General features: G+C 40.3%; 1 protein-coding gene across 1 annotated transcript in view; it reads right to left on the reverse strand.

The window, feature by feature from the left end:
• DPP6 (dipeptidyl-peptidase 6) overlaps positions 1 to 14,629 on the reverse strand; it is a gene marked incomplete at its 5' end in the record, with an annotated part of 83,661 nt that extends 69,032 nt beyond the window's left edge. Inside the window, one exon of the mRNA XM_010193906.1 lies at positions 14,509 to 14,629. Within this exon, the coding sequence (XP_010192208.1) occupies positions 14,509 to 14,629 (121 nt within the window). The remainder of the gene's footprint in view (positions 1 to 14,508) is intronic.
• Between the last annotated feature and the right edge of the window lie 1,622 nt (positions 14,630 to 16,251).

A 16,251-nucleotide genomic window follows, 5' to 3' on the forward strand; every position in this document is an offset into this window, starting at 1 on the left:
TCTAGAGGCCAAGGTGAGACACTCACCTCAGTTTTTTGTCCTAATTTCTCTCATCTCATCAAAAACCAGGTCAATAATTGTGCCTCGGTTTGCCTATTTCTAAAAAAAAAAGGTAGTAATTCCTGTTCTACCAGGACATTATGTGAAGTTTTATTAATTGATGGTTGCAAAAGGCATTAAGATCAAGACAAAATAATTGCCTCAGTGAAGGTCATAATTAGACATGTACCAAGAGATATAGCTGAGCGTCATCTGTGATGCTCATTTAACCTCATTCTTGTACTTAAGCTACAAGAGTGTGAGTGCTAAGGAGCAGAGCTGCTCTTACAGAGGCAATCACTGTATTTAGCATGAAGTTTAAGCATTCTATTACACTGACACCCAAGCAACCCTGGTCTGGGAGGGCTGTGGAGGAGAGGCTCTCCCGACTCTTCTTGGCTGCGGGTCAGCTCCGGGGCCAGTGTTAATCTGATCAAAAAGAGGATTGTGAAAAGCTCATCTGACTCAGGCTGTGAAATCATGCTCTTGAATCCTAATAATTTCTACAGCAGCCAGTTGTCACGTCATGAAGAATTACGATCTAAAGTTGAGGGGGAGAAGAACAAGCTGACACACTTTCGTGAATCCCAAATCCTGCTTTAGGCAGAACTGAGAGACTTCTCGTTTGAAAAATAATTATGTTTCTATATAGTCTGCTCTAAAAAGTTTTTTGTAAAACACTAAGGCTCATATTTCTAGATGTGATGGAACTGAGAAGTATCCCAGGATTATCAGAAGACTTTGAGAAAAATAAAAACACATGCAGAAACTTTGCATATGATTTCAAGAAGACATGCAACAGAACGATGAATCTTTGTACTCATAAAAGCTTATAAATGACCTCATTTTAAAAAGAGAACTCTTTATTTCATTCTTTTCTGCACTCTGCTCACTTTTCCACTGCATATTTTATGTCACTGAGTTTTGAATTAATATTCAAGTAAAGAAAAAGAACTCCACAAACACATCACCAAAGCACCGACTGGATACACTAATCAAAAGTAAAGTGAGATTTCATCTTGCATTGCTTCTTTCTAATCAGGATGCTATTTGCATACTATATTTTTCCAGCAAATCATGCAGATTTCTGGTTGTTTGCAGCACTCCTAGGAAACCCTGGCTCTCCACAGTCTCACCACATGGTGGCAATGCAACTTCTGCCTTGCTGAGGAGGTGAGCTACCTCTAATTGCCTCCGTTACTTCTTACTCACTCTAACGATTATATTTGTAGGTGGCAATTACAGTCTTCTGAGTTTCTGCTTTCCATTTCCTCTATAAATTTAATAGAGTATTGTTTGGTTTATTTTTCAAATAAACTCTGCAACATTTCCAGGGACACTAAACCCTGTTATAGAAGAGTTTTTCTTTCAGCTAATGCAATACTGCACGTTTCTTTGATCTCTAATGAAGTTTTTTGAGGACCACTCTGGAATGATTCCTTTTTGCCAGCATGCATCTACAGCCCTTCCGTATTAACTCTTGCCCTCCAAAATAGTACTTCTTCCCTTTAGTCTATGTTGCTTTTGCTTTTGTTGCCTCTACAGAATTAAAATATAAAAAAGTCTGAAATGATTTTTTAAGTTTAAAAATACATGAAAAAAAAACCAGTAAGAAAAGAAAATTTAGGAATAAGCACATAGACAGAAATGAGTAAAAGATTCAGCCTGGAAAGGAATTACAGATGGATAAGAAAATGTGGCCCTTAAGAGATGAGATCTTTTTAAACCACACTAAGGAGTAAATTTGTAGTCTTTGTTTTAAATGACCGTGCTACAGAGAAAATGAAAAAAAAAATCTGTTACTACATCATTTTAAAATCAATATGCAGAGATAGTCTAGATCTACAGTATGATGCAAACCTTTTTTCTGCATTTTTGAAAAACCGTTGATACTTCTCAGACTGGACTATAACTATTACCAGGTCTCAGTAGAAAGATATTATTTTTCTGGTCCCCAGTCCAGGCACCACAGGTTTAAGGCTTAGCTGGTTCTATACAAGAACATGTAAGCCAGTGGAATCACTCTAAAAAGAAACAAAATCTTGAAGCAAAACTCAGAGAAGTTCAAGAAGTTCAGAGAAGCCCCTCAGTTCAAGAAGGACAGGGAACTGCCGGAGAGAGTCCAGCGTAGGGCTACAAAGATGATCAAGGGAGTGGAGCATCTCCCTTATGAGGAGCGGCTGAGGGAGCTGGGTCTCTTTAGTTTGCAGAAAAGGAGACTGAGGGGAGACCTCATTCATGTTTATAAATATTTAAAGGGTGAGTGTCACGAGGATGGAGCCAGGCTCTTCTCGGTGACAAACAATGATAGGACAAGGGGTAATGGGCACAAGCTGGAACACAGGAGGTTCCACTTAAATTGGAGAAGAAACTTCTTCTCAGTGAGGGTGACAGAGCACTGGAACAGGCTGCCCAGAGAGGTTGTGGAGTCTCCTTCTCTGGAGACATTCAAAACCCGCCTGGACGCCTTCCTGTGCAACCTCATCTAGGTGTTCCTGCTCCGGCAGGGGGATTGGACTGGATGATCTTTTGAGGTCCCTTCCAATCCCTAACGTTCTGTGATTCTGTGAAGTTTAAGGAGCATTTACATTTGTTGGTGGTATCAACTTCTGTTTAATTGTATAATTTTACTCTGGGTCTAATATAAAAATCAGGGTACTGTACATACTAAATGTGATTGCAATTGTGAATTTTACATCTACTTTTCTGGTACATTTGTGTGAATTATGGGAAATATTTTCCTGCCAATATATTGGAATTAGATATTTTACCGAACAGACAGACTGCAGTATAGTTATACCTTTGCTGTATAATCAGTACCAGGTGAGACAAAAAGTGAATGTTTTCTTGGTGTAGCTTACATTCATATGGCCACTAGAGCTGCAAAACCATCTAGGAGACCTAGCTACATCACAGGAAATGTTATGGATAAAAACACAGGGCACTTCATATTGGAACTGTACATTGCTTCCACTCTCATTAAAATCTTAGAAATCCTTTAAAAGTGAAAAGAGATTCCTGCAAAATCCATAATTAAGGAATTTGTTAATAATAATAATTTTAAATAATTATAAATATATTACAATGTTTAGCTGTTAGCAGCATTTTGTGTTGCTGTGCTGTTTGATGTGGCTCAAAACAATAGACTAAAATTTTTGAGTGCAGAAGGACATGCAAGAACTTTCTTGGTCTTAAAACTTTTTATTGGTTGTGATTTAGGGCAAAACAAATTTTCAGTCATTCTATAGAAAAAAAAAGAAATAAAAAAGTAGTCTAATAACATTTTTCTGGTATGCAAACAACAGCTTGCCAAGCTGGTAGCACAAACTGCCTGAAAATGTGATCATTCAGCACCAAGATGACACAGGTGAACACAGTAATGGCCATGACATCTTTGGAATTCAAGAGCTGGGAAGAACGGCATCCAATCCAGCTCTATATGGCCTGGCCGTGCTGTGGAAATATTTCTCAAAGCAGGATACCTAGTTTGCAATGGAACGACTGGAAAGCAGGCGAAGAGGCCAGGGAAACTGTAAGGAGTGGTTGCTGTTCTTGCTGGAGGCTGCAGAGCTGAGCAGATGTAGAAACATTGGTTTATTCCATGGTCTTAGCCTGCTGAGGTAGCTATGGTCTGGCTCTGCCTTGGTGGGCAATGAAACCTGGTTTGCGATGTATCACCCTACCTCCAGTCCCGAGAAATCACAGCAGGTGCGGGAAAGGGCTGAAGGAAGGAAGAAGTAGGATTCAAAGTCAGGGCAGCACGTACCATTGTTTGCTGTGGCTTTGAAGGAAAACATCTCCCACCGTTACCGTGTTGCTCAGTCCCTGCCGAACTCCTGGGAGTCCACGTCCCAAGACATGATTAAAGGTTTCTGCTGTCCACCTTAATTCAGTTCCTGCTGTCCCACGCTGGCTGCTTTGCACCACAGCAGACCAGGAGCAGCTGTCACCTCTGCAACCTGCCCTGCCGCAGACACATGGTATTTGCAGGCAGCTGGTACCACCACCCTGGCACACCACAGCCAATGCATCCCTGGCCACTTGTATTTTACTACTTATACATCCGAAAGTTTTAAGATCATCTTTAAAATATGCTGTTTCCCTCCACTTTTCTAATTACTGTTAATCTGTAGCATAGTTTCCCCCACAGACCGGTATCCACTGAAGACTGGAAAACAGCTGGTGCAGAAACTATGCCATATGGTAGTTACTTATAGCAGCATAAACTAATTGAGTGTTGAGGGTGGTATAATCCCTGGATGCTTTATCTTTTAGAAACTGCTGGTATGTCAATATGATTGCTTTAAAGATCTGCCCTGGTTCTTCAGTTCTCCTGATCCAGAGCAAATTCCAGGTACAGGCATGTCCATGTCATAGGATCACAGAATGGTTTGGGTTGAAAGGAACATTAAAGCTCATCCAGCTCCAACACCCCTGTCATGAGCAGGGACACCTCCCACCAGCTCAGGCTGCTCAAAGCCCCATCCAACCTGGCTTTGAACACTGCCAGGGAGGGGACATCCAAAGCTTCCCTGTGCCAGTGTCTCACCACCCTCACAGTAAATAATTTCTTCCTGATATCTAATCCAAATCTCTCTCTTTCAGATTGAAACCATTACCCTTGTCCTATCACCACATGCCCTTGTAAAAAGTCCCTCCTCAGGTTTTCTGTAGGCCCCTTTCGGGTACTGGACGGCTGCTATAAGGTCTCCCTGGAGCCTTCTCTTTGCCAGGCTGAACAGCCCCAACTCTCAATCTTTCCTTCCAGGAAAGGTGCTGCAGCCCCCAGTCATCTTTGTGGCTTTCCTCTGGACTTGCTCCATTAGCTCCATGTCCTTCTTATGTGGGGGCCCCAAAGCTGGATGCAGTACTCCAGGTGAAGTCTCTTGAGAGCAGAGTAGAGGGGGAGAATCACCTCCCTCAACCTGCTGGCCACACTTCTTCTGATGCAGCCCAGGATGTCCTGGTTGGTATCAACATTGCAGTCACCACTGGGCTTCTTTGGTGCAGTTTGAAAAACACCTTGTAGTGTGACACCCACATCCCTCATGTAGTGAAGGTCTGAGGTTCAGTGGAGAGCTGGTAGCTCCAAACATTGGTGCAAAAAACCAGTCTTGTTTTCTCAGTACCGGGATCTGAGTATGTTGCTTATCCTTTCTCATGCACTGTCAAGCATATGCAGCACAGAAAGGAATATTGTAGGTCATTTTTCACATAGGAAGATTTAACCCCCTGCCTGTTCTGCTGCAGGAAACAGTGGACTGCAGCTCTGTGGGGGCAGTCTTCGTCCCCAGCCAGCCCTCGGCAGTAACTTATCCTTTGCATTTCACAGGTCATTGACGACTCTGCTCTTCCAGTCAAAGACCCGCTCTGACCTCTGACTGTTTCCAGCTGGTATTAGGATTTGGAGTTGTAGTTTTAAAAATGCACTTCAGTTTGGTTCTTTGTCTTTTTTTTTGTTCTTTTTTTTTGTCATTACAAGAGCTGACACACACAAATCATGAGCTGACTTCTGTCATTATTTCTGATATTCTTTTGATTTTCCTACTATTATACAACAGCGGGTAGACCAGCTCTCCAGTGAAAATAACATATCTCAGCAGAATTTTCATCCCTTTCATGTAGCTTTCGCTCATTCTAATTTGGACAGAGTAAGTTTGGTTTTTTTGCTTTTTTTATTTCTTACGGCAGATACTCTTAACTCAGGCCAAGGAGCAGCAAGACAAAGAGGATAGCTATTTAAATAGCCTGTAGGTTTTGCACTGGCCCCTGCATTTCCATAAGCAAGGCTGCACCAAGGAAGAACCGATGCATCAATAAAAAAAGTCTTACAGAAATTTACTTTTCAGGTCAAATTGTTGGAATTATGCATGAAATTTCTATGGCTATCTTTCGATCTGTTTTTACTTCCTGTCCTTTTAATCACTTCTTGATCTCAGAACTTTAAAAATATTAAGCTTGGTTGTTTTCTTTAAAACATTTCTTTTCCAATGGAAACATGGACACCCTCAGAAGAAGAAACCCACCAACATTTCTCACAGGAATAATGAGGCAAATGAAAATTTATCGTGACAGAGAGCTCCATTCCCTACAAAAACAAGCAGGTTATGTCTATTTACCCTATAATGTTTAAACCAGGTATTCTGTAACTTCCAAAGGGATATTCCAAAAGCTCCTACAGTGACTTTGTGATCTCAGAGCCAACATGTCTTACTGCAAAGATATCCAAAAAAAGCCATCAAAACTATACATAAGATCACATAACTGTAGGTCTCGTAGAAGCCCAAAGAAACCTTCTAATCCCCACTTGCACTCAGCAACCCATGGTGAAAATCTGTCTAATTCACTGTTTAAAATGCCCCAGGAAAGACATCCCTACAGACAACATGCCCTAACAGATATATTTGTCTCTGATATTCATGTACATATTTTTCATACAAATTAACCCAAATTCTTTTAATTTTCTACAGCACTCTACAGCCTGGAAGACTTTTATGTGTGTCACAGCCAACAAGCTCAATTCTACCGATAGAGAAAGAATGCATTTTTATTTAATCTGCAGTGAACTTGATCGCTTAAATGCATTCTCTGAGTTTTATTATATCAAACCGCAAATCTGATTTTGCGAAGGAAAAATACAGCTCTCACATTTGAATGAATTTGCAAGTCCTGTAACTTCTACACTCTTTTTCTTGTAGTAATGTCAATTTAATATATTTCCCTTGCAATGAATATTACAGCAAGACCCTTGCATTCGGCACCCTGGTGCAGATCCAGAGCACCACCATTAGCTTCGACGGAGTTATTCCAGAATTCATATTAGAATGGCATAGGTGAAATTCTATTCTACAATATTGAAAGTTCTAGTATACTAATTAGTTATTAAAAATACCAGCATAATCAGAAAATGAGGACACAGATCTCCAATGCAGTATTTAACCCAAGGCTACTGTAAATGACTTTGCAGCAGAAATAGAGAAACAGAACTCACGTACAAGCAGACAACCCTAGTAGCTCTGTTACACAACTTTTATTACACAATTTTTTTGAAATATTTGACTCAGTGATACACTATCTATTTTCAATACCTATCAGGTGCTACTTTCACACTCTGATACTGTTCTACATATTTTATTTGTCAATTTTTCATTTTTATTTGCATATTCTTACTTAAGCAGAACAGTAGCTAACTAATCAGGTTTAATTTGGTTGTAAACTGGGCAGCTCTTTTCTCTCATAAAGTAATTAAAGAGGTAATTGCATCCCCAACAAAGTAGTGGCAGCAAACTAAGAGTGGAAAAGAGAAGAGGTTCTACCACAGCAGTTAAATTCTGTGGGAAGTTGCACATCTCAACTAAATCTGCAGAGATCCAAAAACTTAGTCTGGATTTATACTGCCATAACTGAACACAGTTTGTGCTCTCATGTTTGCTATATAGACTGCAAATCTATTTTCAGGAAAAGATTCATATAAATTTCAATAATCTCTTTAATCACAAGCAAAGCAGACCTGAACAAGTCAGTCACAATTTGTTGAAATGCAGACGAGTGTTGCCTTATCTTAAAATATTATAATACTGGCAACAGGAGAGTATGACATTTTCATTTTTGCTGTTACTGCAAGTATATAGAAATCATCCAACGATGATTGGATGATTTCACCCAACAAAGAAACAATTTCATCCAGCAAAGAATGAATTGCAAGAGTCTCCATGGAACTATAAGAAACTACCTACAATATTACAAAAAGAGTTCAGACTTATTTAAAATCTTCCCTCTGACTGTGACCAGGCTGGCATTATATCTGGAAGCACATTACCTAATTCTAGAAAGGAAAATTTTCTTTTCCCTTATTGGTATGGGCTGAACTAGCATCGAGGTCCTGTGTTCAAGAATGGTGCCAAGAGAAACATCAAGGCTCAGAGTTCTTCCTGAAGAAATGCACTTTTAAACAGGACCTCTGTGAACGGAGAGTGCAAGTTTCAGTGCAAACACCAGCAACCTCACTGGTGAAATTCTCTTGACATAGGGCACTGGCAGCTGCTGGCTGACAACGACATTGGGATGGACATCTGGCTTCCTTCCACCACCCCAAGGAGATCACTGACCACAGTAAATAATATTCTGTTTTCCTTCCAAAAGCCATCCTGAAGTCTGAATGATGGCAATCCAAAAAATTAGAGGATGGCAGGTGTTGGATTTGGCTGACAGCTCGCTTTCAAACAACCTTCTGCAGAAAAGGAAGGTTAAAGACTGGGCTAGAGCTGGCAAGGTTTATCATGGTGCGGTGCTGGATTTTGAAGCCAGTCCAGATAACAGCACATTTTAAAGTTTTCAGGAGCTTGCTGATTTCTAGGCAGGCATTCACAATGTGCATTGTAAATGGTTCAATTTTCCCTGACCTTCACCAACTGAGAAGGGGCAGAAGGGCCAGTTCCTGATGATGCAATGCACAGTGTGAGCTTCCCTATGACAGGGGAACCTCTGCTGAAGCAAGAAATAGAGGGAACTTCTACCAAAGCTTTCATAACAAGATTGGGTAAAATTTAAGGTTCTCTTTTTTCCTCTGCTTTAACATGGATAACAAAAAACAATGCTCCTTCTAGTCAATCTTCCTTGCAACAGAATTATTTACAGTGAAAATATCAAAAAATATCAAACACATAGTTGAGGCAAAGAGCTGCTCTTCATTCTTATTTTGACTGCAACTGAAATGGCCAGATTTTATACATATTTGGTGTAAATGTGCATGCAAATAAAGGTGCACCAAAAAATATTCACCCTCATTTTCAGTAGGCAGTTAAATAACGGCTAAATGGGAATTGTAAAGCCCGAAGTGCTATGCAACAGCTGCTTGTACTGAATGGGCAACACTGAATGATGGCCAATATGCAAAACTGAGGAAAGCTTTCTCTTTGCATATGGTGACAATGTCACTGAAGCACCACACTGGCTTTGTTACCTCACCTGAACAAGCACAGAAATGAGGGAACAAATATCATGCAGCTTCCCCAAAACCTCTGAGTAACATTAGCATGTATTTGATGACAAAATAGTGATTTTTAGACTTGGGGTGTATTTCTGGCACTATCTGAGGCCATTTTCCAGTTCCAAGTGTTTCTCTACTCCTCTTTACCGCATAGCAGAAAATTTATCCATGTCCATGAAATATTTTCTTTGTAACTGAAAATGTGAAAGTCCTTAAAAACAAGTTTGAATACATATTCAGTGCCCCAGCAATTCTTTACATATCTTCCCAAAAAGAAATAATTTGTAGTCCCATTAGGTCTGGCCCCTTTTATTGTCTGAAGCTTTGGCTTTAGCATCCTTTTGGCAAGAGATTAATTTATCCAGAGTATCTTAAAAAATTCAGTGATGACTCAGCCTAATTTTTCATCTCATCCTCCCCCACCAGATCTTGGAGCTACTAATTACTGGGAAAGGTTAGCCTTACACCGTGAAATATTAAGCTATCTGATCTCCTTCTCTGGTGACACTGAACAGGAATTTTAGGAGTTACTTGCTTTCAGCCTAAATATGAATGTCCCTTTCCAAACTCAGGTATAATTTGATCATCAAAGTTTCTGTTTCCTAGCAGAAGCTAAGCAATCTCGTATTATACAATGAAAAACTGAGCACACAGATAAATTAGATAAGGCACTGTTTCAGCAGACTTATCTAGTATTTTCCTGGTAGCAAGACCACTTCCAGAGTCCCAGGATTAATACTTCTAAACTTAAGAAATATATCTACTTCAATTGCTTGAAATACTATAAGCATAAAAGATATTGCTCAAAATAACTGCTATTTGATTTGGCAGCTGCTGCCAGGCACTGCATCTCTGAGACCAGCCATACATGTTCTAAATATACCCCCTGATTTTTGTGAGATGCTGATTAAATTATGGGAAAGATTTTTCTTTATCACTGTGTTCCCTTTTCTCTCTCTAGAAAAGGCACAGAACCACTGTTAACATGAATCAGCTTTGAATGTGTAGTTCCCATAAGCTCAGGAAGAGTTTCAGGGAAATATATGAGGGGAAACTGGGAGCCTTTATTAGATCTTGCAGCAAAAACATTCTGCAGTTTCACTGTCTCAATGCCGATGACATCCTGGCCTCTCCCACCAGGTGTCACTGCGAAGTCACACAAGAGGTTCTGTTGGTGATAACGTAAATGCAGGCAGAATGAAGATTAATAAGGCATACGAGTCATCGCAGAAAAAGAGTCTCTTTTCACTCCTCCTCTTGCTCGCTGGCCAAAAATAAAGCCTAGCAGCACTGCTGTGCATTAAGCTCAACAGAACAGAGTAGCAATGTTAAATGATGGATTCATATGGCTCATGTTGTGTAAGAGTTTTCAAAGTGGTGCCTGGCTGCCAGATGTGGTTCTTGCTGACGTGAGGATGAGAGGATGTCTAGATGAGACGTCACAGCCATGGTGCCAGGACTAAATCTAGCATGGGATGCTCACTCTGAGATGATCTTTAGAGACTTACAGCATCACACACACTCGAACGCAAATAAACTCAACGAGCTTCCAAACTGCAACATGGGGACACCACAACCTTCTCTTTGTCACTTAGCAGGATCACACAGGTGACCTCTGGCAGCGCCAATTGCTGCCACACTTTCTCACAAGTTCTGAACAATCTCTCCAAGTGCCTGGTTGCACATGAAGATGGTTTAATTGCAGAATTTCTTTCTGTTGAAGAACAATATAACAAAGTGTTTAAATGAAATTAATTTTACCTGCACTTTCCTTGTTAAAATGTACATTAATTTAATAAAAGTACTATATATAAAAAGAACATATAAATAGTCTCATCCTATCACTTTGAAAGTACTTTGTGCTATATCACCACTTGCTTTAAAATTGTCTTTAAGCCTTATTGTTGCTAAAACATAGTCCCAAAACAACAACAATCATACAGCAAACTGAAATATAAAACACTGTTTGCTGGTGCTACGCATTTAAATGCTTAGCTGGGTTCAGCTGTGGAACTTTAAACTCTCTTTTATAGGATATCACTCTGTTTTAGTATAAGTATCTATCAGGCAGAGCTCTGAAAATGTTAAGTCAGACTATGGAAATATTGTCAATGCTTATTTTAGTAATAAAAGCCATGTTTAATCTATGCTTTCATGTTACAGTAATCTATGTATCAATCTATAACCTTCCAGCTAAATGCACTAAGTAGATTTAGCACTGATTGATTTGAAATGTTTTTCACTATATTATCAAAAGTCTACAGATCAGCATAAATACCTCGAAGAAATTTTTTCCCCTTTGGCAGATTTACAAAAGCAGAGCTTAACTTGAATTGAAATGAACTTCTGCATTTTTCCAGGGCAAAAAGCCTGTCAAATCTACTCTAGATCTGCTCTGCTTCCATACTTAGTAAAAACCTGTGATTAATAGTACAGTGCATCTATTCTGTCATGACAAAAGCAATCAGGTTATGAAGAAAAGTGTTCCCTCTGGGTCTACCATTCATTTCAAGAGTCAGGAGTTACCCCAAACAGTGGCACTGCTGGGGCTGCCATTCTTGGACGGGGTGGGGGGATTTTTGTTTATGTGCTCTTGCCGATTACAATAAAAGACCTTGAAAATCGGTTTCCTCAAATAGAAAGTGCCATGGTTTTATTATTTTGTGTGTGGTGCATTTATGGAAGGTGAGAAGCAGGTCGTGAGCTGTCACAGCAACACAGCAGGCGCTGCGGGGAGGCTCAGCTGCCAATGCCGGGGGTGGTGAACCTCAGCAACGAAAAGAGCACACGAAGGAAGAGGAGTGCGCTGAACTCCTTGTGATCCCGTTTCAGCATTTCTTGCAGCTCCTTTGCAGACTATCTGTTGGTGATAGCTGCACAGATGGAACGAGATTTCTACATATGCTCAGCATCCATCCCGGTAGTTCACTGAGGCAGTGGCAGTGGAAACAAAGATGGGGCTGAGCATCCCACCCAGCTCTGTTAAGGACATGGGGAAGACACGACTACAAATGTCAGTGGAAATGGGGAAGGTGAAAAATAGCCTTGACGTGGCAAATTTCGATCCTTCCCCAGATTTCAAGCAATTCCAATCAGGTGAGTTTGGATTTAAAATGTTGCTTCTGTTTATCCTACCAAAGAGAAGAAATCCAAGAAAAGGAGAGAATTTGGGAAAATAAAGGCACCAGTAACAGTATGCCGGTGGAGCATTGCAGCTGCTGCTCAGGTAAAACCTCAGTCTCACTGACAACAATGCCTGAATTCCCATGGACTTCACTGGAAAGGTGTCATCCATCTGCTAGTGGTCCTTACCCATTTACCACTACACAACACCCAATTTCTTGCATCCTGCTCCATCCATCCATGCATTCAGAGAGCTGACACTTGATTACTGCAGACCCATCCAATCCTATGGCCCCACAGCTTCTTCAAGCATCTGCCATGAATCTTTAGTCCTGACCCCAGCCCCAGGTTTACCTCCATGAGGACAGCACATGTGACGTAGTGCAAGAGAAGTAGCTCAGCTCACACAACCCAGCTCTGGATTTGATTTTGGATTCTGCGCTCTACCACTCAGGAACATTTTTATCTCAGATTTTCCAGTAGGTCCTTCTATATCTTGCTTGTGAACTGATAGAAACATTTATTTCAACATAATCTGTACTTGGACACAAAGTGAGATTTCCAAAGGGATGTTATATACTGATTTCTGAACAACCTACTCCCAGTGAGTAGCAGGTTCAGGGGTCCTACTCTATACATGCTGCTCAGAGAGGTTACAGAATCTGGCTTGGTATCTCCAGACTGCCTTTGATCATACATTCATGTACTATCCCAGTACATTAACATAAAGTTAACAAGGAAGTTCATTATAAAGGACAAACCTGAAAGTCAATGTCAGCCAAGAAGCTGCCTGAGCAATCTCGTAATTGAATAAAAATATGTGTCAGCAAAACACAAGTGTCATCACGGGCTTGCTGGCGCACTTGGAGTTCACTGGCTTAACAAACTCCTGTCAGCATGGTGCTGCATGCAAGACTCTACAAGAAGACCTCATGTACTAAATGATGTTTACCAGCAGAATATCGTTACTCATATGCTCGTTTAACCTACAAACAGGCCTGCCCAAAACTTCAGCAACAAATTAATAAATAATGATAAATTAAAGAATATTAGCATTTTGTAACTTCTTATCCAATCTGGTGGTTACAAAGTGCTTCACAAGGACATGCACTTGCAAATATTCTGTGGTACAGTGTAAACACACATTTAAATATCAAAAGTAACGTAAACTGCTATCAGATTTTTCCTCTGATGTGTTTGATTAGTTTGTACACTGATTTACAGGACCAGCTTCTCTGGGAGTGGCAAACTAAATAATTTATTTTAATTCCCTCATTTTGAGTCCAACAGTCCCAGCTGAGCTGTGATACAGGGTAATTTAACGAGTGTCTCATAGTTTTACACTAATTAATGGTGCATGGCGTTTTGCAAACTATTTTGTTCCATTAAGCTCAAGGAAACTGAGAACAGTCAACAGGGCACAGTTAACAAACGTATCTGGACAGTTTTTTCTGTAGAGGTGGGAAAAGCTTGGGACTATGCTGGGAACTGCAGGAGGAAGTGTGACTTTAGAGGGGAAACTGTGTCACATGAAGGAGACACTGCCAGGTCCCAAAACTCAAGATCCTTGTGAAAAGAAACTGCTGGCAGCATTAGCTGGCATCAGAGAGAGGGATGCAGGTTGTGTGCATGTGTTCTCTTACATATTTCAATTTTAATTCTGATAAAGTATTAGCTTAAAATCCCATTACATCCCCTCAAAGAACTGGGGATGTTTACAGTCTTTCTTAAACTGTGAGCAGGTGACATTATTTTGTGAGCAGCTGCTCACAGACACCTCAATGGCCACTTGCCAGCTGAAAGAACCAAAGTAAAGCAGTGCTCCAGTGAAGACCCTCTAGTCCATCAGGCCCATTTTCAAAGGAATTAAGCCAATTACTGTGAGGACCTGTCTGCTTTTAGGAAATTTTTAGGTAGCAAGATCTGGGCTGCTTCCAGGGCCCACCTAGTGACATGGAGAACAACCAATCAAATATAACTGTTTCCTTGCATCTTCCTTTAAAATAAAACCCCTTTCCCTTCCCATTTCTGTCCCTTTTCTGCAATTTGAAAACTGCCACGTCTTTGAGTGATTGCAGGTGCCATTAAATAATGAAGCAGTTCCGTTCATTAAAGCTTGGTGATTTATTACCTTCGGACTAAGGGAAAGAAAAACAGCCTGGAAACAGAATTCTTACATCATTTCACATTATTCCCAGTCCGGCACTTCAGACAACTGTTAGAATAGCAGATTTTCAGCTCCGTGGTCCACCAGTCCCCAGAAATGCAATGCTGAATGACTAATTCCAGCCAGTTCTGTAAATCTAGAGTGTAACTTAAATTTATAACTAACTGCTGCCTTAAATGTAGTGTCCTACCTTCATAGAGCCAGTCGCTGAGCCCATTGAAAATAACACCTTCCTTTCCTGTGGAGACCACTCGGATGGCTTGTTTCCCCACATGGGCACAGTAATAGATGTTATTCTCAAAGATAAATATCTGATTTGAAGGAAAAAAGAAAAAAAGAACAGTATTAAGCAGTGGCTTCATTATAAAATGTTGCATTTTGCTTTTACAATAATTGGCAGTACAAAATCACATATCATATTTTTATAGCATTTTTTGTCAAAAAAGGATTTCCACAGCTTCCTTCCAAAGCCATCAACTAATAGAAAGAAGCTAATTTACAACAAACAGAAGCCTTGGTCCTTTGATACAAGCTCTATTTTTCTTGCCTCTGTCTTCATTTCAGAAATTGAACAGTGCAGTTAGAGGGGATGAAATGAAGAATACCATCACTCAGGATATTGACAAAATGGTTCAGGACAGAGTAGCAGTTTACAGAGCTGATAGTGATGCTATGTGGTGACTGAACTGGCTACTGGAAACTGCTTCTCGCTTGCTTGCAGCTGCTCCTGTTTCCTTAAAATACAGCTATTAAATTAATTTGAAGTAGGAGGTGTTTCAGCAGGTGAGGAGATGCACATGGTCCTAGACCTCAAAGGGGTGTGCTAGGCCTCCTGCTTTGCCCTGTTCACCCGCTTGCCTTCCTGCAGTACCCAGGGTGGGTGGGACAAAGGCACTCATGGGATCTCACTTGTCTGTCAGCAAGGATGCAGCTGCCTCCAGCCCCACTTTGGAAATCTTTCCCCTCCTCTTGCAAAAATGGATTCAGGTTGCTGAAAGATTTCATGATCAAAGTGTCATGGGCCCCCACAGCTCCTTGGGAGGGAAAGGACAGGCCTACACAAAGGAATGCTATCAGGGACCTAAGCCTACCTCTGCAAATGCCTGCACACACAGCTGGTGCTGTCTGTGGGAAAGCAAATTCATCCTGAAGAAGAATTTATAAATATAAAATTCTTATCAATCATAAAAATTTCAGTCCAAGATTGTCAGGAATCAGCCTAACATAAGACTCCCAAATATGCCTCCTGTCTTTTAAAGGCTAACTTCATGCAAGTCATTAAATCCACTGCTACAAGAACGCTTTTGGGAATCAGGCTGCTTATTTAGCTGTTTAAGTGTGGATTAGTGAGCAAAGCTTTAACCAGTCATTCAAAAAAATATTGGTCCATGGCATCAGTCTTTATCATCTGGTTAAATGCTTTGTTCTGTGTTTTGTTGTCATCGATGACATGGAGATCCTCTCACCTCCTTACCCCAAAGTAAAACCACATCCAACTCAAAGAAGTGCTCTTGTTTTTAAAATACTTTTAAACTCCATTTGTACTGCAAAGATGTACTGAACAGGGGTATCAGAAAGCTGTTTAGACTGAAAGATCAACTATTACTATAATTTCATAGACATTTATAGACACATGCAGATATTGTAACAAACATTAGGTATCTTTATCACGATACTAAAATACTATGTGTCATGTTACACTCATGAAAATACAGAATTGGGAAAAATATTTGATTTCAGACTCTGTATCACATCTTATTATGATATGTGTTTCACCTAAGGATGAGCTGCAAAGATTCCAGAAGCAAGCATAGATCCTAATTTTATTTTGGCAGCAGTTATAGTGAGTTTGGCTAAAGGCAAAAGGTATGACTGAAACTGGAGCTTGCTTTTATTCCTTTTAGCTTGGAGGGGTTTTAAACTAGGAAAAGCT

This window comes from Mesitornis unicolor, unplaced genomic scaffold (assembly GCF_000695765.1).
Source record: "Mesitornis unicolor isolate BGI_N332 unplaced genomic scaffold, ASM69576v1 scaffold6841, whole genome shotgun sequence".
Taxonomy (NCBI): domain Eukaryota; kingdom Metazoa; phylum Chordata; class Aves; order Mesitornithiformes; family Mesitornithidae; genus Mesitornis; species Mesitornis unicolor.